The sequence below is a fragment of the Ambystoma mexicanum genome, chromosome 3p, assembly GCF_040938575.1.
Source record: "Ambystoma mexicanum isolate Mex_15411 chromosome 3p, UKY_AmexF1_1, whole genome shotgun sequence".
Classification (NCBI taxonomy): domain Eukaryota; kingdom Metazoa; phylum Chordata; class Amphibia; order Caudata; family Ambystomatidae; genus Ambystoma; species Ambystoma mexicanum.
Window position 1 is genome coordinate 1,137,177,472 of NC_090925.1, and position 25,758 is coordinate 1,137,203,229.

General features: G+C 44.7%; 1 protein-coding gene across 5 annotated transcripts in view; it reads left to right on the forward strand.

Annotated features, from left to right (window-relative positions):
• The window catches only part of FNIP1 (folliculin interacting protein 1), a 735,567-nt gene that overhangs the window by 267,219 nt on the left and 442,590 nt on the right, over positions 1-25,758 (forward strand). For all 5 annotated transcript variants that reach the window (XM_069652526.1, XM_069652529.1, XM_069652527.1 and 2 more), the window contains exon 3: positions 6,287-6,424. In XM_069652526.1, coding sequence (XP_069508627.1) covers positions 6,287-6,424 — 138 coding nt within the window. The remainder of the gene's footprint in view (positions 1-6,286; positions 6,425-25,758) is intronic.

Sequence of the window (25,758 nt, forward strand, 5' to 3'; positions counted from 1 at the left end):
GCCCTTTCTCACTTTCAGGCTACAAGACCCATCTGCAGCACTCCCTGCGGTGCGCCCCTGCCTCTGCCCTCCCTTTAACTCTCAGTGGGGGATGAGGTCAGCTCCTTGTGATTGATCAAGGCTCTGGTGCCCCTTTGAAGTTGTATCTTCCCGGCTACGCTGCGCGGGGTCCTGGTGTTGCTCCCCGTTCTGTTCTGATCGAGCACATGTCTCAGCTCACCGGGGGAGGGCCCCCGCTGCAAGTGTGATGCAGTCTCCGGGACGCAGGGCTGCCACTGCACCTCTCAGCATATATAACAATGCTACCTCCTGCACCATCTCAGGTCACTCCCTGTGCCCCGCCAGCCTTGTCTCCTCTGTGTGTCAGCAGGTAAAAAGCGCATTTAGGGGGCTGCTTTCTCACCCGGAATCATTTTGGGTGATTCCCCTGGCCTTCCGCTGCCTATGGATTAGCCGGGGTCTGTCTCCAGACTATACAAACAGGATAAATTACTGGATGAAAGCGGGCGGCTGCAGGAACTTTGGAGGTTACATGTGCATGCCTCGCCTGCTTGCCACGCCCCCTCTGAATTTGTGAAGGGGAAGTACGCTTGGGCTTGCTATGGCTCCAGTGCTGTACCTGCAACGCAGGAGTTCCCATAAGGATGGAGGAAAGGTCACATTCGCCTTGGAGTACAGTAGTCACTATGATGAATAAAATGTCCTTAGCCCTCATTCTACAAAGCTGTAAAATATCTTATGTAAACTGCACTAATGTGTGTACCCTGGACACGGACTTGTACTGCATATTTAACTTCCCCATATAAACCTCTCTGCACCCCGAACATCCATAACAGGTGATCGCTAAAAACGACCTGTCAAAGCGACCTACTGACAACCCTAAATTAGCAATGCAAACAAAAGAATTAAGCATTTTAATTTGGGTGATTAGGCAGTTTCTTTAAGGCCATTTACAGGTAACATTCCCTGTCTCCTACCCATAGGCATGCTTGTTGGAAGAATCTATAACAGTAACTGGGATCTAGTATTGCAGATCTACAAATTTGTATGTCTAGAACACTTCGCCAGCTGTTAGATTAGTAACTATATAGGAGTGTGCCTCATCTGGGTCTGTGAAGAATGGACTCCATCATTGTGAAGGATATTGAGTTTTGCTGAAATCAAATCTGATGTTTTATGTTGCTGTCCCGTAATTTGAACATCTGTGACAAATGTTTGCACGCAAACTCTATGGATTAAGTAAAATCTGGAACTATGTGTAGTTTAGTGTTCTCGAACTGTATGTTTCCTGTTTCTCTGCCTTCTTTCAAAATCCATTCTCGAGCTCTGTAGTTTGGTACATGCTCCTCACTGGAGGGGAAGGCTTATATGGGGCAGGGCAAAGACCCAATGAGCTGTGCGGACATTCAACCATTAATTGTTGAGAAAATATTGGTTTCTTCCGGCAGTTAGGTAGGGTTTTCACCATGAGAAGCTCCATCAAACAGGGAATGGCAGACTCTGGTAGGTCTAACCTTCTAATGTTATTCCTTCTTGATCTCGATTCTAGATCTTTGTTTTTTGTTTTCATGTGCTGCACTTTCTTTGCTTATGTCTTTTCAGCTCCACCCATTTTTTGGGGAAGGACTCCTAATGCTCTCCTTTGCAGTCCTCGTTGGTCCTTATTGTTTTTTAATCCAGCCATTACCACTGCAGCAACCATTACCACTCTCAAGCAGAGAGTGCAGCATACACAATGCTTTTTAGTCATTCTTGTAAGATTGCATCAGTGAGCCTTAGTCATCCCATGATGGCGATGGGGGCAACTCCATTCGGTCTTTACCCTCGTTTAGTAAGTTAAAACTACAATTTCATTTTCCCCCAATGCCATTGTGAATAGAGAACCGTGTTGCTTGCATGAGCTGGGATTTGTACTAATCTCTTGTCCAGGCATTGGGGAAACCACCTAAACCCTAGTTATTAGTCTCCTCCTGATCCAGGGTGGGTGTGTTAGAGTGATGGTGCTTGTTCTGGTTTCTTAGCAGTGCCTCCTATTCCTACTGCTTTATGGACATCCAACATTGCTGAATTCTGCACACAAGATGGCATTCATTGGCAGTCACTTTGACGTTTAGCGAAGGGAGACATCCCTCCATTCTTCAGCACACATTGATTTGGTAAATCACAATAAAGTGTCATCTGTGTGTTTGCGGCGCAAACTACTTACTAATTATTTTTCTACGTTTGGGAGAATATATAGAAGCCGAACAATCAATTAATTATTTTTGTACATATCCAGTGTTTACTTAACCTTTATATTGGTTGAAACTGGTAACATTTCATGTAGAGCGTGAACTTCAGTTTTTGGACAGCCTGATGATTGTAAGAACTTGTAAGAACTTGTTAAAAGAAAAATCCCAGCAACCTTTTCATGAAGCCGTGCTCAGTTGTCCACTCTGTAGAGTAGCACTGAGTTGTGTTGTTGTGGGTATATTGGATAACTGCACAACACAGCACCTGCACATAACACTCTGGCCTGTCACATTTGAGTCAAGTACTTGTAACAGTAGGCTCAATTCCTTAGCAACAGACATTCAACGTTACTAATTTCACACAGAAGAAAGTGCAAAAGGGCCATAAAAAGATAAAGGTTGTTACGTAATAAGACCCAGGAACGTAATGTTACAAACTCTTCAGTTTTGTGGCAAATTCCACCCCTGTCACAGGTTTCACATTTTTTAAGAGGAATACACTATTTTCTGCACTTATTAAAAGACTGTTGCATAACTCTTGAATTGTAGTGTTACATCTTTCAGAATGTGCATTTGTTCTTTCAAGCACTGGAGAGTTGGTGCATATTGAGATTAAAATACATTAAGGCATTAGTCTTTTTGTGACTAGTGTACTTGCTTCCACGAGGGCCAGTTATTAGGTATTAATTTCCAGTCTTCATCGAGCAGTCTTCATCTCTGGAAATGTGCTTTGTTCAGGTAGTTTTATTGCGCAAGAAGTCGAATGTACCAACAAAAGGTCAGCAACAAAGCATTTAGTGATGCAAGCTTTTAAATTGTATGTGTTGGCCAAAACACCATAATGTCTTTATGGTTGCCTCAATTTGGCATGTTGGAACATTCTGCCCGATGTTGCGGGCTGGCCAGCGAAGGGAAATCAACCAGGTGTAAGGCTCACAACTACATCTTCCCTTCCGCTGAGCATTTGTGATGTGCCTTAAGTATTCTATTTGTGATGCTGGTGGTTTACCATTAACATGGAATTTACAGTACTTTCGTGTAGAGGAATTGAAACTTCTGAATTTAGGGAAACTAGTTACTGTGTTTTTTGTTATGTCTGTTAAGGTTCAACATATTCAAAGTTACTCTGGTGAATGCTTACTAAATTCTAGGTAAATCTGGACAGACTGAATGACCAATTAATCCTGGGGGCAAGGCAAAAAACACTGCTATACCTTTAGACCCACATAGTGCACTCCAGCCTCCCATCGATGGCTAGTTCTGTCCTAGGGTGCTATATTCGCTTGAAAAATATGGGGGTGGCAACAATTTCATTTTTTTAACATGTATGTTTTGTGATTCAGTATTTTCTTTTTTCCTCTCACTCCATGATGAGGGCCTGGCAGTACTTGCTACCACCTTTTCTGCCTTTCTGCCTTTCTGTCACTCATTTTTTTCACTTTGTCTCGGTCTCTCTTGCTCTTGTACTCCTAGGCTTGCACGGCTCTCCCACCACCAACAAAAGACCCGGCTCTGTATTCATTTATTCTGCCCATCTTTTATTTTACTGCAGACTCGCACTGAGATAAGAAATTCTCTGTTTTCTGTCTTTTACAATTCCCTTGTTCGCTTTTTAGTTTGGGCCATTAGGTGTTATACGCCAAAACTATTTAATTGGAGTACAGATCGGGAGAAATTGCATCTGAGGAGGGACACACAGCTTGTAGGTGTTTGGCTATTTGTTGATCTAGTGAGCGGGCAACACTATGTTTTTAAAGCGAGGTACACACATAGGGGGTCATTACAAGGTTGGCGGTAAGGCCTTACTGGCACCGGTAAGGAGACCGGCGCCGGTAATCCCCTACCGCCCAATTCCGAGGTCCCTTAGCGGGAACCGTAAGGGATGTGTGGTCGGACCACACGTCCTTTACGGGTTCTGCTAAGGGACCAGGGCGCTAATAACGGGCTTGCAAGTCGCAAGCCCGTTATTAGCGCCCTCCCCATTCCCATTGAGCCCTATGGGGGCTCAAATGGGAATGGGGAGTGGCATGTTCAATGGGGACTTACCGGTCCCGCCAGAGTGGGACTACACCGGTAAGTCCCCATTGAACTACACCGGTGCCGGGCCCGTTATTGGTCGCAGTCATGGCGCAAATAGCACCATGACTACCACCAATCTCGGAATGAGGCCCATGGTTACTGCTGTATATGGTGACAGCCAGAATCTGGAATGCACCAGTCCAGAAAATGTTATGCAGATTGACAATCTAATTTAAAATAATGTGAACACACAAGTTTGTTCTGTTGGTAGATGTATACACAAAGGAGGCAACAACAGACGTTATTGTCTGTTTTTTATTAATAGGTGTTACCCACTGGTGATTTTTGTGCCACAGCAGACATGCATGATTAGTGTGTTACAAAAACAGACTTGTCAAATATTTTGACTTTTTATTGGGAGAGATTGTAAACATGTACCTTTTTGTATTTGTAGACTTAGCCCTGATGATGGACGAGAAGTCATAAATTCATTGGCTTATGATTCTGCCACTTCAATTATAAAGAAGGCACAGCACACATTATTAAAGGATGTCACTGAGGAAATGAAAAATGGTTAATTTGTTAACTTGTTATTGTAATCTATAAGGAATGCAGTAGTTACTGCATGGGTAGCCACCAGATCTGATGTTGATTATCAGAATGTCCTCATGTTTGGTTTTTTGCCCACCCATTTACTGCCTATGGCCATCCTAATCCCTACGGTCATTCCTATCCTGTTCCTGCCCCTCCCAGCCCAAAACACTTCTCCATGGGAACTCTTCGATCTCGCTTAGATCAAGCTTTAGCATCAAACCTTGCACTTGACGTGCCCGACCAGCATAATTTTAAAGATGTCTTCTTAGAGTTCATGACTTAATTGGCGTTGTGGACCTGCTACTGGTGTAATACAAATGTCTTAACCAGGTCTGCCTTCAGTCACTCGATTTATAAGCAGTATGTATGTCCTTCACTGAAGTCCTGTTAAATGCAAGCATTGGCAAAGCCAACAGGTTTGTCTTATTTGTGCGTATTAGGCATTTGCCAGGCACTGATATTGGGTATCCATGTACTCGCACCATTCTCTCACCTGCTACCATCAATGGCCAGTTAATACCACTATGGCTCTGACTGGCAAGTATCTTTCCCATGCCTACACAAAAGCCCAAACTGTTGACATTGCCAATGCTTGTTCTGCGTGTATATACTATGTGAACATATGCAAATGGCTCTACGGCATAGATCCTACTTGTCTCCCAAAGAACTTCATCTGGATAAAGTACCAATGCAGCCTTTGATTTTATTTTTTTCTTTGGGTTAGGGGTTTGATAGAGAAGAGACTGTATATACAATCAATCAACAACTGATGAATTCAAATGTTCTTTATTGGAAAAATAGGCTATTCCGTTTTTTCCAATTATGCAGTTCGTACAGCCGGCCATACTTTTGGAGCAAGTTCCTTTCCCTTGACCTAATATTTTTCCAGGTAATATTTCTCCTCAAATTCCATCCTGCATTTATTAGCCTGACTGCGATTTAGCTTTCAACAATCGGGCAGCCATTTGGCAATTTCAGCTGCCCAAAAAAACAATCGCCGTTATGAACCATTCAAAGATTTCATACCATCAAAGACAAAGGAGGCACCTTTCATATCCAACAATCTAACACGTCTCGCTAGTCCTTTTCCCAAATACTTGTACATTCGGCCATGCAAAAAAAGATAACACAAATCAGCAGTCCGTAGCCTGCTCCGCAGACCTTTTGCGTTCTCACCTTGAAGACAGAAATGTAAAGCTTTTGGGGTACCCTAGTCTTAACACCATCTTATATTATTGTAACTGATATTTATTAGTGATCAAGGTCTGATTGGAGGCTTGTGATGCTGTTTTAAACAGTTGTTAAATATTTTTGTCCAGGACGATATGTCATTTTTCATGGACTGTTTCCACTTGAGTTACATTTATGCAGTTGCCGTAGAATGTACAAAACATAAGTGAGACCCTGTTTTCTTAAAGTAATATTGAACCATTCTCTTTCAGAAACTATGCAATGATGCTCAGGTGAGGGTGTTTGGAAAATGCTGCCAGCTGAAGCCAGGAGGGGACAGTTCCACGTCTTTGGATAGCTCACTAAGTTCATCAGCATCTGAGACCAAAGAACCATGCTTAAAATATCAGGTGATCATTTCCTTCCTCGCTGCAGTTTAATATATGAGGATAATGATGCTGATGGTGATTTTTATATTGGATTTTAATGTGTAGAGTCCCTATATTAAATCCATATAACTCTAGGGAGGGATCACTATCCTGTGATAATGACCTTCACACAGGTTTTGTACCAGAGGCAAAGACGAAGCCCATAGGTTGGGCAAGGGAAATTACCCTAATATTGAGCACTCCTGGGCTGTATAGGGCCATTTACACACAGGTCTTTGAGCTGCGTTGGTGACGGAAATCAGGTTGACTTAATAGTGAGTCAAATAAATATGAAAAGGGTTAGTTAATTAAATGTGGTTTTATTTTGCAGTATTTTCGTAACAAGCTTCACTTTGTAAGGTCAGCATGTTAATTGTAAACTTGGTTAAACTGGAACAATTCTAGTATCCACTTGGTGTAATGATAAAGTGAAGTGAACGGTTACTCTATGCAGTTCATAAAAGCATTGTTCCATGTTTTAGCTTTCACTTTGGTGCGTTAGATCTGTTTCTGATTGTCACACCAAAGGAACAGTAAAATGTCTTGTTGAGATCTTGCTTGGAAATTGCATTGTTGTTTCTTGAATGCAGAGAACAAAAAATTACTTACCACTGGTAATTTTCTTTCTACTGGATGTTCCTCCCACGGATTCCTCATCTTTGATATACTGATATCCTACTTGCAGTCTCTGAAACCTTTTCGACAGCAGAGGGTGATGTGCAACATCGAGTCGATGTCCCTCGATGGTATCCATCCCCATGCCCGGACATGACACTGATGACTGTACAAATAGCACACACTGCGCCCATTACCTCAGTTCTAGTTTTTCCCTCTTTCTGCATAGCCGATTTGAGGTTTACGAAAACCTGCATGGGTGTTGAAAGAGAGAAGTGTATTAAAAAATGCACCCACAGTCAGGGAAGTAGACTGGGAGGGCGATGAAGAATCTGTGATAGGAACATCCAGTAAAAAGAACATTACCACAGGTACGTTATTTGTTCTTCTAATGGATTATGTGCTCCCACGGATTCCTCATCTATGATAGACTCCCATAGGAGTTTCATAGGACGTGGGACCAGTGGATTCTTCTTGCTAGTTTATATTGTGCAAAACCACTTTCCCAAACAAAGCGTCCTGACCTGACAAGGTGTCCAGACAGTAATGTTTTTAAAAGGTCTGTATTGTAGACCAAGTTGCAGCATTATAAATGCCCTGCACTGCTACACCTCTTTGCAGAGCTGAAGTGTTTGCCACGCCTCTTATGGAATGTGCCCTTAGATGTTCAAGGACATCTTTCCCAGCATTAGAATAGAATTTTAAAATACACAGAATGATCTGACGTGAAAAGGTTTTTTTTAGTCGCAGCCTGTCCTAGTCTGTGTCCTGTGAGGGTATCATGAAGCAAGTCACAGAAAAAAGACTTACAGTTCAAAATGAGATACTTATTAAATTAAATGTCAGGATGGTAGAATGCCTAACTTGCCCTGTGCTAAGGTGAGCTTTCCCTACCTGAATCAAACTAAGGAAAGTCTGAGTACAAGAGGTCAACTTAAAAGTATGTGTCCAAAACCTATACTTGCCTTCACAACTAAAGCTAACCAATGTGTAGGAATGTCAAAATCAAAAGAAAGTGTTCAACTCAAAGTTCTGAGCTTCTTTCAGCTTTTTTCAGCTCCCCTTCCCCAAGTATAAGAGTTCCACGAGAAAGTCTCAAGATGACCTTTCTTCAGTTCAAGATGATATAGTTCCAAACCAATTCTCGGGGTTCCCTTCCCCAAGTTCCAAGCAACAAAGTTCATAGAAAACAAATGGTCTTGAGGATTTGTTCTCAAGACCACACAATGCAGCTCCTCAAGTCGCAGTGTTCCCTTGCTCAAGACTTTATCTTCATTATTACAATATCTTTAAGTTTCCAACATCTAGGGCTCACTGGTCTAGGCACAGTTGTCAGACCAAACAATCCACCCATTACAGGTCACGCAACCAGGATAACTGACTCTTGGCCCTTTGGCTTCGGTGTGTATGTTTACAACCTTCTGGCTTTTCCTTATCAGCCTATTGGCTCTGCCATCATTTGTCACACAGCCTTTCCAGTCTTTAGCCTTGTCACTCTGCATTCATTCACAAAAGTTCAGGTAAAGGTGTTTTACCCACACCCACCTTCCTATCACTCTGTAATTCTTGTACATTTTACGTAATTCATTTTCACGTGGCCATAGGGATTATTTGTTTTGTTTACTTGGTTTATTCCATTCAACACTTCGAATGCTTAATTTCAGGTTTTCAGTACATTCAGTGTTCGATAAGCATTCCTATTGCTTAATTGTAAAGTTCCATTCAGTGCAGTAGTCATAGGTTTTGCTGTTTTAAAAAAAAAAACTTTATTTAACTTATTTGCAGTGGGTTACAGGGAGATCATCTTACCATTTCCGGGTTCATATACATGTGTTTTATGCCACACTTTTCACACACTTTTCCGTCACATTTGTATTATTTGGTACATGCTAGATCGAAAATACACATTGCACTTCCAGTACAGTATTGTCACCATGCCACATTGTCTAGCTTTGTTGTTAATTCATGTATATCCGGTACAGGCCCCATATGTCTTTGGGTCTGCTCCATGCCACCACAGTACCAACATATACCTCTTACTTTTCATTAGTAAATGCCAATTCCTGAAGCCATTGCTGGATTGTAGGTGCTGCCTTTGACTTCCAGTTAAGTAAAATAAATGTATTGGCTATTATACAACCCATGTTAAAGAGTCTGTATTGTTATTTTAGCCTTTCATATATCACTAAATAGGTATTTTAGAGGAAGGAGTGTTGGGGGTATTTAGTCATTCCATGCAATGTTTCTGCTACTTGTTGCCAGTAGCCCTTTATTAAAGGACAGTTCCAGAACATTTGGCTAGTGTCTGCTTCAATTCCACATTTTGGGCGTTGTCAGGGTTATATCGTGAGGTCTGTGCCGGAGTGTAATGAAGTCTGTTCAACACTTTGAATTGTATTAAATGGAGTCTAGCATTCAACGAGACGTATTTGGTGAGATTACAGAATTTCTGCCATTTAACATCATCTATTAGCATTTTGGTGTCTCTTTCCCACTTTAATCTCACTGTTACGTTGTTTAGACCCATTTTGCACCTTCGCATATATTCTTGCTAATAATCCTTTTCTACAGTTTCCCTGTGCTACCATACTGATACATTCATTAGTTTCAGGTTCCTTTGGGAACATTGGCCCTTTCTTGTTGACCGCTGCTCGCATGCAGTAGTATTGTAGTAATCGTACTGGGCTGTTTCCCATTTTGTCCTTAACTCTACAATTGTAACAAATCTGCCCCCCGGATATAGATAGTCTAGTTTCATTTCCATGCCTGGGTCCCATGATCCTTGGGTATCTGTGTCTAGTGTTACAGGGAGAGCTGGACAGTTCCACAGTAGAACGCTTTTACAGTATGGGTTTTTATTTCCCAACCTGTCGTTTATTCGCCTGCATGCGTCCAATGTAGTGCGCACCGGATCATGCAGGCATGTGTCTACATAACGCTCACTCAGTATTACTGATTCAAGATCTATCGGCGATGCCCCATATTATTCTTCTAGTTTCTTGTGTGCTATGTTGGTTTCTTGACCAAACCAGTAACCTGTGTAATGCGCCTGGGCTGCCAGATAGTACAGCTCAAAATCAGGTGCGGCCAGGCCACCTCTTTCATATGGTTCGGTAAGGGATTCCCATTTCATTCGGGTTGTTCCACCACCCCACACGAATATCATTACCAGTGATCGTAGCTTGGCGAAGTCCCAGGCCATATTGGGATAGTGTTAAAATAACTTCGTCACTACCACCATTTTCAGGATTGCAATTCTACCATAACGTGATATAGGGTGTTTTGTCCATAAGTTACATTTTTGCTCAAGTGTATGTAAATATTCTTTGTGGTTTTTTTCAAATAGCAGCTTGCTCGTGCGTGCCACCATTACCCCCAAATATTTAACTGTGCTGTCTGTCCATCGCAGCCCTTGTAATTCCACCGGTTTGATGGTGCTTTCTGTTAAAGGTAATATTTCGGACTTCGCTGTGTTTATCCTGTAGCCAGGGTGTTGTATGAATTTACTTCTTCTAGTACAGGCTTAATATTATCATTAGGGTTCTAAAATACAGCAGGGTGTCATCTGCATACAATGAGATCACCCGAGGGGGCCTTGTATATGTATTCGCTTATGGCCGTGGAACTCTCTGATCTGACTTGCTAATGGCTCTGTAGTCTGTGCGAACAATAGGGGAGGGAAGGGACAAGACACCCCTGTTGTGTGTCTTTCGCGAGCTTAATCATCTTAGAGGAGTTCCAGTTGGTGTGCACCCTAGCCTTTGGGTCACTGTACGGTAGTTGCACAAAGTTTATGAACCCATCTCCAGAGGCAAAAGCGTCAGTGCCTTGAGCAGGAAGTTCCAAGATACCAAATGAAAGGCCATCTCAGCGTCCAATATCACTGCCGCAGTGGATACTCCAGGGTCCAATTGAGCCATTGTTCCGAATAGCCGACGTAAGTTTAGGGCTGTCGATCTACCAGGGATGAAGACCGATTGGCATATATGGGGGAAGTCTATTTGCCAAGATTTTAGCAAATATTTTTGCAGCTGTGTATCAGTGAGAGTGGGCGGTATGAGGCCATCTCATGGGGGGGGGAGGGTCTACCTGGTTTCAAGAGGATATTTATTACTACTTCCATGAGGGAGGTTGGCAACTTGCCAGTGGTGCACGATTCTTCCCATACCTGTAGTAAGCGGGGAGCAAGAATGTCTTTGTACGTTTTATAAAGTTCTATTCCCAGCCCATCCGAGCCGGGAGCCTTCCCGGATGCAGGGGACGATATAGCATTGGTTATTTCTTCGAGTGTTACTGGACTATTCAATTTCCCTCTGGCCTACCAATCCACACTGGGCAATGCAGTTTCTGCTAGGTATCTGTCTACTTCTTCCTTGGATACTGTGTCTGCATTAGAATACAGGTTTTGGGGAGCTGCATGTCTGCCTGAGAGCTCCGGCTTGGCCCAATACGCCGTTCATCAAAAATGCTGCTTCCAGCGCCCATCGAAGCCCGAAAACGAAGCTTATGATGGGGGAAACCCCTGTGCAGCCACCGCTCGAGTCTGTCCCAGCTCCGACGCTTTTTCGACCTAATTCGGTCCTTCCATCGCACCAGGAACCACTCGGCGGTAAAATGGCTGCTGCATCCCCATGGCCTGGAGACCTTCCATGAGGGGGAGGGGCGGGCATAACATCGCCGTCAAAAAGCCGCTGAAGACACCAAAATAACTACAGCTTGCTCGCCGCCCACCATAGGATCGTGGGCTGTCTGGACACACACTGAGAGACCACAAGCCTGGACCACGGTGCCCTGACGCCTGCAACCTTCGAGGCGGAATCCCGCAGTGGTTGCGGGTGGTGCCTCGGCTTATAGCCTCCCTCGACTGAGTGGGCCCTGCCTGGCTCCCCCCGCCCGTCCCCTGCAGGCCTCGCTCCCAGCTCCTCTGCCTTCGACAGCGGCAAAACAGCACCGCCGGGGCCGCCGGGAGAGCCCGCTCACCCACACTCACCATCGCTTCTCCCTCGGATGACCGCAGCACCCGCTGAGTGTTCCGCCGCCCGGACCTGCTGCCAGTGGGGGCCCCGATCCATAACCACCCTCCACTGACTGTTCCACGCTTCTGCACCTTCGGGGTTCCCGCTTAAATACACAGACTCATAAACTGCAATGGGCGGGATCCAGCGCTCTCCCGTCCGGAGCACGCAGTGAGTGCCTTCCCAGGACCCCGTCCCGAGGAGGACGCCAGTAATTATAACTCAGCTGGCCTGCCGGTCCTACTAAGTTAGCCACATGCCCAGGCGGCCCCCAACAACCTGGGCCCTCCTCCCGGCACCCTACCAGCAGCCCCGCACCAGCAGAGGGGATCCACCCGACCCCATCACCGGGGGAGCTGGCCAATCCGAGCTCACAGCGCCCGGATTGGGGCTCTGGGCCGGAGGGGCGTGCCCTCTTTTGCGGTCCGGCCGGGGTTCCGGGTCCCCGAATATACCAGCGACGTCGGCCCTACGGACCTACTTTTGCCCCACGAGGAGTATCATTCCAGGACTGGAAGTGCCACAGCCACCTTAGAAACACCGGTTCCCAGCATGCAGTATCGCTTGTCTATCGGAGCTGGTGCAACCACGCACATCACCGGGAGAGCAAGTTGGCGAATTCCCGGCCCCACCCACTGAATCATCCACAACGGCTGAGGAATCTATACCTTGAAACGGCACCCCTGTAGGGGTGCTCCCTCCCAGAACAGAGGAGCCAAATTATACCTGACTTCGGCAATCGACAGAAGCCACACTACTGCAGCTCCAGAGATACGAGGTGAGGAGTCGGGTGGGGGGAAGAAAAGCTCCCGACGCTAAGACAGGTGGGTCTCCAGAATCGATCCCCGCAAGTATAAGGGCCCGACACCAAGAGCAATTTACAGCAGAACCCGGGGCATTAACCCACCCCAACTCATCCTCCTCACAACTCATCCTCCCCACAACCCATCCACCTCAGCCGGCAACAACCACATAGGGGCGGAGGATAAGCCGCCAGGCCCGCAACGGATCACTTGGAACAGATAAGCCACATAGACCCCTCCCTCGACGAGATGTCTAAATCCGGGAAGACAACCAAACAAACTGATATTGCTACCCTCATGGCCACCCCAGTCGCTGAAAGATCTAGAAAGATGGACCCGCCGGAAGACCCCAACAAGAACAGTGCTCCCACAACAGCCGGACCAGAGCCCAATACACTACGTAGCAACTAAAGCCGATCTTCAAGATCTATTAACGGCACTTACTAGGGAGATACAAAAAAGCGCAGAAGAAGTCACCAAGAAAATCAACTCCTTAGACAAAAGGGTGGGGGAAGTAGAACACCAAACTACCGAAATAGAATCAGAGGTCTGTGACCAAAGATTCGAAATGGAACGCGACAAGGACAGAATAGCCACACTCGAAGCGAGATGCAACACACCGGAAGCAAAACAGGAGGACTTAGAAAACCGATCACGAAGGAACATCAGGGTCTGAGGAATCCCATCCTCTATCCCAGAGACGGAGCTGAAATCCTACATATCGGAGCTCTTTCGATTCATAATCACCCTACCGGACAGCTCACCCCTAGAGCTGGACCGGGTGCACAGAACGATCCCGAGGAAAACATCTACATTCCCCCCAGATGTTCTGGTGATGGTACACTTTTTCCAAATAAAGGAGGACATAATGCGGGAAGCAAGGCAGATGCGCCAAATTACCTTCCAGGGATCGACGATCTCAATATATCAGGACCTGTCGAGCTGAACTCTCCAAAAACGGAAAACCATGCAGCCACTAACAGTATGGCTACGCGAAAAGAAAATCCCATACCACTGGGGGTTCCCCACCTCAGTAAAATTTATATGGGAGGGATCCCAGAGACAAATACAATCAATGAGGGAGGCGGAGAAACTTATGGGGATTCCGAAGCCGAAGAAACAAGCCACCCTTCCCAGGATAAATCTCTAGCGGAGGAATGGACAAAACCAGCAGACGACGCAGACTCCGGGGTCCCCCTAAGAAAGACAGCGACATAAAATGAGCACCCCACAGAGCGCCGGGGATCTCCGGCCCCCAATCCTCGAACAACGCGCACTCAGAATTGACAACGAAGCAACCTCTGAGAAGTAAAGTTATACACAAGCATTCGAACAATGTTAGAGCAAGGACTAAGCTTTACCATATTCCACTTCGGCGGCCCAGTTGGCCAACATCAAGCGTATTGGTGCCACAAGTTTCCCAGTGGCAGTATGATGACGTTTCTCCTACCAGTTCAAAGTTGGGAGGGGAAGGGGTAGTTGGGGGGGGGGGGGGGGGGGTGGAAAGGCTTCTTAATGGGACAAATCGGAATTCCTGGACTTTAAGCTTCGCAAGTTATATCCTTTCATACAGCACTGCAACATGCAATAACAACAAGAAAAATACCTTTCCAACACAACCGCAAAAACCACTTACCATTCTTACAGACCCAAGCGGGAGTCGAAGTATGAGACATAGTCAACACAACACAACAGAACAGACCATGGCTGACACAAACGAAATAAGAATCCTATCTTGGAACATTCAAGGGATGAATGCACCCAGAAAGCGCAGATCAGTGGAGCACCGGCTGACCTAACTATCCGGAGACATTGTGTTACTCCAAGAAACACACCTACTACAAGACGACGAACACTGCATAAGATTCAAAAGATATAAAAAAGCCTATTTCACCACGGCAGGGAAGAAGGGGGGAGTAGCGATACTACTAAGTGACAAAGTCCCGTTATCTAAGATCACAATAAAAAGAGATCCAGAGGGCCGATTTCTCTTACTTAAAGGCTTCTTCGAAGAGCTTCCCATCACAATCGTCAGTCTACAGTCCCAATACATCTCAAGGCAGCTTCACTGCGAGCCTTCTATCAACGATCTTAGCTTTCCGCGAAGGCCACCTGAATATTGGGGGAGATTTCAACTCCATGCCAAACCCACAGCTGAACAAGACACTTCCCCCCACAAATGCAGACTTCACACAGGCTATCTCTCCCTAGCCAGGCTGTTCAGAGAAACAGAGACAGTGGATGCCTGGAGCCTATCGAATAACAACTTACGAGACTACATGCACTACTCTAATGTTCACAAGGGCTATTCAATAATAGACTTTATTCTTATCGCCAGGGTGTTGTTTCCATGCGTAAACAATACAGAAATACATACCTGCATGATATCCGATCACGCCCGGTCTTCGTGAACCTAGCTATATCAGGCCAAAGAAACCCTATTCAGAGGCACTGGAAACTAAACGACTCCCTATTACTAGATATAAGCATCAGAGCAGAAGTGGAGGACACAATAATCAATTACTTCAAAGAGAACACCACAGAGTCCTCTCCGATCAACATCATCTGGGACGCAATGAAGGCAGTGGTCAGAGGCTCGCTGATCGGGGCAGGGGCGGAACAGAGAAGAATATCAAACATAGCAACGATGAAGCTGGAAAAAGAAGTGGTCCAACTAGAAGCGGAATTGAAAGCATGCTATACCAGAAAAACAGAAAGATCCCTGAGAAAGGCTAAAATAGCCTTAGAAATGCATTGCGCCGACCGAACGGCCAAATCATTAGCATATACAAAACAGTTCTATTACAGCAAAGGGAACAAAGCAAACAAAGTACTAGCACAGAAACTAAGAACGATTCGCTGCCGAAACAACATTCTAAAGCTACGAGGCGAAGATTGTAAGCTGCTCTACTCTGAGACAGATAAAATAAACAAATTAATGAGGCATCATAAATCCATAATGTCCGGAGATCCTACTGTCCTAGACAAGCTGCCGGAATACCTGAATGCCACATCCCCCAAAACGCAACCCAGCTAGAATCCCTGGAAGCCCCCCTCTATGCGGAAGAGATTATCGAAACCATCAAAACTCTCAAATCCACTGCTCCGGGACCAGTTGGCCTCTCCGCAAAGTTTTACAAAAAGTTAGCCAGAATCCTAGCTCCCCAGATGGCCGCATTATTCAACTCCTTCTTATCCACAAAATCGGTCACTAGATCTATAGCCGAATCGATCACAGTTCTCCTACATAAACCCGGGAAGGATCCCGAATTACCTGACTCTTATCGCCCAATTTCACTCCTGAACAACAACGGCAAGATTTTCGCCAAAGTACTAGCCAGGAGACTGGGGCTGGTCCTCCCGTGCTTAATCAACCAAGACCAGACAGGGTTTATCCCGGGAAGAGGGACCCATGATAACATCAGGCGAACAATAAATATAATTGAAAGCGCCCACAAAATGAAGGTTGGGATGGCCGTGATCTCATTAGATGCCCACAAAGCCTTCGACCGGGTGGACTGGGGTTACATTCAAGCAGTTCTCTAACACTTTGGATTTGGCCCAAACTTTATCGCATGGGTTATGGCTAATTATCAGGACCCAACTACACAACTGCGAATCAATGGCAATAGGTCAGGACACATACACATATCTAGGGGCACCAGACAGGGTTGCCCACTATCACCCCTGGTCTTCGCCTTGTCCATGGAGCCCTTTGCGGCCAGAATGGGAGCATAAAGGGGATAATGGTGGGAGATCAAGAATACAAAATCGCGTTACACGCAGACGATGTATTAATTCACAGCATAAAACTTGGCGACATCCCTGGGTGCACTATGGGAGGAAATTGGGGAATTCGGGGGGTTAACCCAGAATTAATAAAAGCATTATGATGAGGGGGAAAGCACAGGGGGGGTTGGGAGTTCCAGACATAGCTAGATACATCCTAGCCGCCCAACTATCACACGCATTCTCCTGGGTGCAAGAAACAGATACCCCGAAATGGAGGCAAATTGAAGAATTCTGGTGTCCGGTCCCATTACCTGATCTCCCACACCTACCAAAAATAAAGCCACAGGCAAATAGCGGTCCCCTATCAGCCTCTAATGTAACAGTCAATTGCTGGAAAGCTGCAGCTTGGAAATGGGGTGTAAGGAGCACCTTGTGACCCCTGACCCCCGTCTGGAATAACCCCAACTTCTCACCGGGAAGTCCCCCGTGGGATTTCCAAGCCTGGATAGATGGGGGGGGGCTAAGTAAAACCAGCAAGTATTTAGAAGGAGGCTCACCCATCACGTTCGAGAGATGCAAAATAAAATTCGGAGTGGGAGAGCGGGAAAGATTCCGCTAGACCCAAATCAGACACTGGATGTCCCACAGGATCACCCGAGAAAAATGCTCTAGAGAACTAACAGCGATGGAGCTCTCCTTAACAACACCAACCAGTAGGGGCAGGACCTCTATCATCTATAGTCTCCTAGACAGGTCAGACCCCGCAAAAAAGAAAGATCTATGCTATAATGGGAAAAGGACCTAGGGCGAGAAATAGCGGCGGAAGAATGGGGGAAAATATGGGACAGACTACATAGAAGCTCGCAATGCATCACAAACAGGGAAGGGGGTTACAAACTCTGCTATAGATACTATATCACCCCGACCCAAATTCACAAGGCAAACCCGGATTTCCCTAGTACCTGCTGGCACGGCTGCCCAGTCCCCGGATCATTATTTCACTTGCTTTGGTCTTGTCCAAAGGCAGAGGCATACTGGAAAGAAATATTGAAACATGTTAAAGAAATCTCTCTATACCCTGGGACCCAGGAATTGTTCTGCTGGCCGTAACTGGGAACGGGGCATACCCAATCTCAGGGCAAATACCTCGTCTATGCACACACCTACTGCTAGCGGCAAAAATCGCTATGGCCCAATTGTGGAAGGACGGGGGGGGCCTCAATAGCCCTATGGTGGTCCAAATGTTGGGACATAGCGGTAGCCGAGAAAATCACCGCAATCCGAATAGGTTGCCTGAACAGAACCTTGAACATATGGGATCCATTCTTGGACTATGCGGCGAAATACCCAGCACTCACAAAGAGACCTCCACTCACCAGATGGCTGCAATGTAGCCCACTCTATTGATCGACCGATCTCACTCCAAACACGCCAAAGACAAGGGGCACACCCGTTTACGAGAAAAATGGACCATCAAGAGTGGCAAGATGGCCAGCATCAGTCCCCCCCACAACCCACAAACATTCTGAGAGACACTCCACCATGAAATAACTCATAATTATTGCATTGTTGTAATTGTTATATTGCTTTGGTAAAACCAATAAAATGTTATGGAAAAAAAAAAGAATACAGGTTTTGGTAATAGTTCATGAACATTTTATTTCCCCAGCTTTCATGGTATGGGTCCCATCTGTTCTTGTGATGCCAATAATATGATGCATTTCCCTCTCACCTTGATTTTTCCGGCCAGCAAGCGGCCCGGCTGGTCTCCCTCTCCATACTTTTGTTTCTGTGTATTCCTGACTATAAATCCTATTTCGCGTTCAGCCAGATCCCGGAATTTTAGGAGGTTTCCCTTAATCAAACCCAGGAGTGCCCTATCCCCTGTCTCGCCATATTCATTCTCTGATCTCTTAAGAGTGTCTTTCTGTGCGCCGATCTCCCTGCACATGCTTTTAAGTATGCCTTTTGTGGAAGCTATCATCAATCCACAGAACACTTTAAATGACTCCCATACATTGGCATATCTTGCAACAGATCCCTCATTATTCTTGAAAAAGTATTCAGCATTTATTCTCTGCGTCTCTGCTAACGTGATATCTGTGAGTGCTGACGGGGCTATTTGCCATAATATGTGGGACTTAATTTCACGTAGCAGCTTCACCTGGAACACCACTGGGGAGTGGTCCGACCAGGTGCATGGCAGTATAGTAGAAGTATAACTTTTATCCAGCCACGTATTTGTTATCAACCAAAAGTCGATACTAGATAGTGCGTCGTGCACGGTAGAATAATATCTGAATTCTTTTTTGTCTGGGTGTTCCTCCCTCCAAGCGTCTATCAGTGTGTACTGCGTCATGATCTGGTGTATCATCTGGGCTGCTCTCGTGTTTCTACGGTTTCTAGAGGTGGACCTTTCCTTAGTGTTATCAAGAGTTGTTAAAATCCCCTCCCCAGAGCAATGGGACCTCCAGTGTTTGCCCAATCAATGTAGCTACTTGGGTGTAGAACGTAGGGTCATCTATATTTGGGCCGTATTTTTTTACCAATGTTATTGCTTCATTGTTTATGGATCCTGTAACAATTACATATCAGCCATCTTGGTCTATGTGAGTGGACCCGACACTAAAATTAACCGATTTGTGGATTAACGTGATCACCCATTAACCTTTTAACTGCCGTGGGTCCCACCCCCCCCCTCCCCCAGTGCCAAGGCCTTTTTTGGTGATTTCAGTATTTCACCATGCAAAGCCTTCTAACATTTTCTCCTTCATTAACCCCTTAAGTGCCAAGGACGAGCTATCATCCATGGCACTGGGGAGGTAATCCTAAGGACGAGATACCTCGTCCTTGGCACTTAAAGGGTTAATGATTGTGATGAGTAGCTGGTGTAATACCTATCCCCCCCCCCCATGGCGCAATTTGTCTTTGTGTTGCATCTAGTGCATGAGTCTCTTGCAACATTACTGTTAAGTGAATGGCGCTCCACATATGCCCAAATCTTTGTAACATTTAAAGGATTATTTAGTCTGCACACGTTCTATGATATTAATTTCAGGCAGTCAGCCATTCCCGTCTACTGTGCGTTTCATTTCTACTATCGAGGCCATGCATATCTTGAAATTCTCAGTATTACTGATCCACTCCTTCACCCACATGCAACTTTTCCCTCCAGTTTTTTTAATCTTAACATATAAGGCCTGTAGGGCTTCACTTATCCCTTTCATAACTTGTCGCTCCCCACCCACTCCATCCCGCCACCCTCACCATCTACCCCAACTTGATGATGTACTGTCCCAACAACCTTGGAACCTCCCCGGGGCGCTGTGTTGATTGCTATGTCCTCCTGGTTCTGCTCGAACGTGCCCCATCAAAACTTCAAATGTTTCTTGCCTGCGTGCCTAATATCTGCATTTTCTCTTTAGTTGATCATCTCGTTCATTTTGTCTAGTCAATCATTCTCATCTCCTCGTTCCGCCTATTCTACTGGTGGACCATTCATTGCTCTATTCTGGAGTAGTGGGGGGGCAGGTATAGATGCCTCAACATAGTTTAGCGCTTCAGCTGGGTTTTCAAAAAAGTGAGCCCTACCCCCATATTGAATCCTCAGTTTTGCTCGGAAGATCAGAGAGCATGGTATTTGACGAGCTCAGAGGAGGCGCTTCACTGGGTCGTAAGTTTTCCTTTTCGCCTGCACTCCAGTAGAAAAATCTGGATAAATGTGTATATTGCTAGATTCATAACACAGTTTTCCCAATTCTCTAGATAGTTTCAGGATTGTGTCTCTGCGCTATAATTCAGTGATCTAGCTATTAACGTGTGCAGTGGCGTGCCTGGCGGTGGGGCGAGACTCTGGTGTGCTCTTACCACCAGGAACTGAGAGGATAGCTTTGCAGGGTCTAACAGTCATTTAAGGAGGTTCTCAACAAAGTGCTCCATTTGGCGCTTACAAGCCAATTCTGGAATCCCCACCAGCCGGATATTTTTACGTCTGGACTGTGATTCAAGGTCATCACATTTATTCTGTCTACTGAGTTCTGTTTTTATAGTTACTATATCTCGATTGTGGTGGTCTAAAGTATCCTCCGGTGTGCTGACCCTCGTTTCCATCTCGTTGATGCAACCGCTCTCCTTTTCGAGTTTTGCTTTCAGGGACCCCATTTTCGTGACAATATCGTCCAACTTTACTTTTATTGACATAAATCCACTTTGCATTGTTTGTAGAAATTTGTCTTCCCGTGTGCTGTTTTCACCAGTCTCCACCAAGCCATCCCTGGGCAAGGAGGGGTTTGTTTCCAGGGGCGAGGGCCGGGGGCCGGCAAACAATTCTCCAGAGCGTGTAGAGATGTAGGTCAGCTGTTTAGGTATGCCACCAGTATCTGACTTTGTATCTGAGGCTACAGTGTCCTTTGACTATGGGATTATGTACTAGCACTGTAGTTGTAGGAGCATTATTTGTATTTATCAACTTTATCACACCCTCTTCTACCACACTTCTGTTTGATAGTGAAGCTCACCCAATTCTCTCAGCTTTTCACTTCGGCAAGGATGATATTTTATAAAGTATGTTATTTCAGTCTCTGTGGCACGTTTCAGAGGCACTCTTTTTAAAAAAAAATATTTCCAGTTGTTTTCTTAAGGGTATCAGCTGCTGTCGAGTTGCACTGGTGTCCTTCCCAGGGTGGTCACCGCTATTATGTTATGCCCCGTTCACCTTCTCCGCTTGGTGGTGGTGGTGGATCCTTTCCCTGCTTTCAAGTTTCAGTCCCTCTAAGATGGTATTGGGACTTTTCCTTTCAGGTACTTGTCTGTCAGCACGTCTGGGTGTCTCATGTATAAGCCAATTTTCAACACATTTCCAGGATTGCAGTCGGCATTGCTGTTGTAGTGTTTTATCGGCTTCACATGTGTAGCCTCCGCCGTGTTTTCTACCGAGTTCTGGGCTTGCTGTCTATGCCAGTTGTCAATTGTAAAACCAACAGATTGTCCACAAACTTGTGGAACTCTCCTGTCCCCTGCACACCCTTGCAATTGTAAAGACAATCAAGAACTGTCACAATTTTTTGCACAATGATAACAGAATGCTTTGTTTAGAAAAAAAGGAAAGAGGTTTATGGAAGAAACCAATTTAGGATACTGTTGGTATAAAAATGATGGCAATCATCAATTTAATTTGGTTCTGAATCATCTGTTATGAATGTGTTCTCCAACATGGTGATTTGGACCCACTTATTTTTAAATCACATATAATTCAGGCACAGGATAGTTTGTGGGCATACAATGTATTCATCACACTTTCAGCAAGATTGATTTATAACATATAATGTTCACATGCTGTGATGACAAATATATTTTTGACGCGTTTCGGGGTAGTTGGAGTCCACTTCTTCAAGATTTGATAGCCCTCTTCATTCCATTTATTTTTGATTATCCTACAATATATGATATAACAATTCATAGTTTCTGGCTATTAGCTGTCATGTCACTTTTTTGAGTAAAGAAATTCTTTCTTTAATAATCACCTGGATGTCCAATGTAGAGTATCCTGACTGGATATGTTATTAGAAAAATATCAACACAATAATAGTTGGAATCCTCAGTTGCTATCCAACCTGTAGATGTAATAGAAAAACAATAAAAAAGGGCTTAATTAAAAAAGGAATCCACTAAAGAAGGGTTCAGTCTAGGATCGTTATGTGGAGGAGAACCTGGTCTAATTGGAGATAAAAATTTACCTGGTGGTTCTTTAATTGTTTTAGAGGCTACTTCTTCGATGGATAGAGTATCTCTAGTGTTCTGGGAGAGTCCTCAGGAAATGGGGATTGAGCAGAAAGTGGAGCCCCTCTGCTTATGCATGTAAAACGCATAAAAATGTGCGGTATTAGCAAGGTCTAACTCAATAGGTTTTAGAAAAGACCAGATCTTAATGATAAGTTTGCTGAAAAAAAGTTTCTAGCTCATAGTTTATAGTGGTACCCAATAGTAAATATTGACTACCAAAATTCATTCTCAAAGTAGAACTGCAAAAAAAGCTCAATTCGATATGTCTCCCTTACCTCCTTCCAGAGAGGATGCTGTGTTTGCCGGCGCTGTATCTCGAACCGTTCCTCACGGTCCTGGCTGGAAATGGCCGCTATTTACATTGTGACGTCATCACGTGCAAACGTGATGACGTCATGATGTTTACAACGTCAACGTAAAACGTCACACGGGCGTATTGTGGTTAGAACTGTATGATCTTAGTGTGTGAGAGCGTAGGTTTGTGCTATATACATTGGAATTGGTGCAAATCCTAGAATGGTCTAAGGTATTGGGGCAAATTAAATTCTCATAAGGCTTAGGTGGCGAGTATGCTGAATACCCTGTATTGCTTGTAGTCAATTTGACATGTCTAACTTAGCGCTATGGTTTATTAAAACCTAGTGTTCTTGTTGCTGCATTTACATCATGACTTCTTAGTGTGTACCCGCATCTCACCGGGTGGAAAGCTAATGGAGTCTTGGGCATCCATATGATTATCAGTTTAAGAAGCACATGCTCACATTCTGCAGTTTGTATCTAATACTTACATCCTGAATGGGTTTTTAAAAAAAACATGCAACAAAGATGCAAAAGGAATTAATTGATTCACATTCTGTTTTTGTCAAGGGATAATAACATTTTGTACATGTCTAGTTGTAAGATAGATCCGAGAAACATTATTCAGTTGTCCTGCTGGGAGCCCTCTCTTATTTTACAGAAATGGGGCTAAACTATACTCTTCATTCATCCCGTTGGGGGCTAAACTGTTTAGTTTCTCTATCCAGAAGATTTCCCTCTGGTTCATGCGTCTAGCATGATTGCCACCTCTAGGTGCCTTGTTCACAATTTCCAAAATAACAACCTTAAATTGGGAGATATTGTGTTTTTTTAGGGCAAAATGTCTCGCTACTGGTGAGTTTGTGCTGTTGGTTCTTGTATTGCTTTTGTGCTCGTTCGAGCGCTCCTTAGCTTTCCTTTGTGTCTGCCCAACGTAGTAAATGCCACATGGGCAGCTTAGGCCGTAAATGATTGATTTTGTGTCGCAGGTAGCGAAATCTTTTAGGGGAATTTTTTGGCCATTAGATGGATGTCGTACATAGCTTCCTTTCATTATGTTGTTGCAATTGCCACAACTAAGGCATGCATAAGTGCCTGTTTTTCTCTTTGAGAGTGTTTTTTGATTGTCAACTTTCAGCCTTTCAGCTTTTACTAGGCAGTCCCTGAAGTTCCGGCCCCTTTTATAGGCGATGATAGGTGGTTCGGGAAATAGTCTCTTCAGTTGTGGGTCCAGATTGATTATTCTCCAGTTCTTCTTAATCATCCTTGTTATATGGTGACTCTGTGCCGAATATCTCAGAGCATAGAGAAATGGGATCTCTTTGGGTCTGTTCCTTGGTGCGCGGAGATCTTTCCTTTCCAATGCGTGTGTTTTCTCCTCTGCTGTCTTGACAATGGACTCCAGGTAGCCTCTTTCCTTATATCTGTGTCATCAGTTGATTTTCCTTCCTGAGTGTATCAGTTGTTGAGATGATCCTTTTTAGTCGGAGAAATTGACTGTAGGGTAGATTATTCTTTAGATATGCAGGATGATGACTCATAAAATGCAGCGTGTTATTAACGTCCGTGGGTTTCTGGTAGACGTTTGTGATTATTCCTTGTTGGCCAATCTCCAGTTCCACGTCTAAAAAATGTAGTTTGGGGGTTCCGATTTCCATCGTAAACTTGATTCTGTCATGGACTGAGTTGATATATTGCAGGAATTCCTCCAATTCGGTGTGTTGTCCTCTCCATATGACAAAAACGTCATCAATATACCTTTTCCAGGTAATAATCCTTTCACTAAATTTTGTCGGTATTAAAATCCATTTCATCTCTAGGTGGTACATGAATAAGTTGGCATAAGCAGGGGCCATAGCTGACCCCATTGAAGTTCCTGATGCTTGTAAGTAGTATTGAGTCTTGTATCTGAAATAGTTGTTGACGAGTATAATTTTGCTGAACTCCATAATGAAGATTTTGTTGGCTTCACATTCGTTCCGTAGTAAAGACCATTCCAGTGCTTCCAAACCGTCTTGGTGTGGGATGCATGTGTACAGGCTCTGTACATCAAACAAAACCAGTAAATCATCTCTATTGATGTTCGTTAAGGTGTCTAGATGATTGAGGAAATCTGTGGTATCCTTGAGATATGTAGAAGTAGTTTGTACTATAGGTTGCAGTGCTCTGTCCACATAGATTGCTAGTGGATTAAAGACACTGTCAGTTCCTGCAAGAATTGGTCTAAGAGGAGGTTTTGTCAAATTTTTATGTATTTTAGGCAGTCCGTAGAAAATTGGAGTGATGGGGTGTTCATTGGTTAAGAATAGTTTGTCAATACCATTGGAGCCTGTGATCTGGCAGAGTGTGTTAGCTTCCTTATTTACTCAGGCTTTACAAGTTAATGATCCTGGGGAGTTATTTCTTACACGGCTGCCTTGTGGGCCTTTAAGGCAGTTTTCTGCTCTGTTGCTAGGCTTATTTCTTTAGCATGAGCGCACTTGGCCGCTTGGTTTCTCGTCTGGTTTGGAGCCACAGAGCCTGTCGCACGTGCACTCTCCCCCCGATGTGATATATTCAATTATGTGCTGCGCTCTGTGAGTGGGACAGCAACGCAGTCTGGGGTGATACGCATCACGCAGGAGCCGGGACGCACAGTAGTTTGCAGGGTCCGAACATGGGGAAGGTCCGAGCCGCCTCCGTGTACAGGTCCCAAAATTGAGGGTCAGTGGTCGCTTTCCTCCCAGTGATTGTATACGCTTTGCCGCGTATTTACATTGTTCGGGTTTATTGTACTGTGGAGCCTCGGCCGCGTTAATTCCCTCCTGTAACTACAGGCAGGTTCACTGGTGGGGGCTGTTTATTGGCACGTTACTCCACAATTTAGGTCCGATTCCCGTGCACCTCTGATCCGTGTAACTCTGAAGCTTGCACCTGCAAGCTCCGATATATACATGTCACAGGCTTCCACCCGTCTTCCATGCCATATAATGTGACAATACTACATCACGTTTTTTTGTAAAAGGTTACATTTTATCCAAATTACAATTAAAAAAAAAATATATATATATATATTCCTCGACCCTTCCGGCAT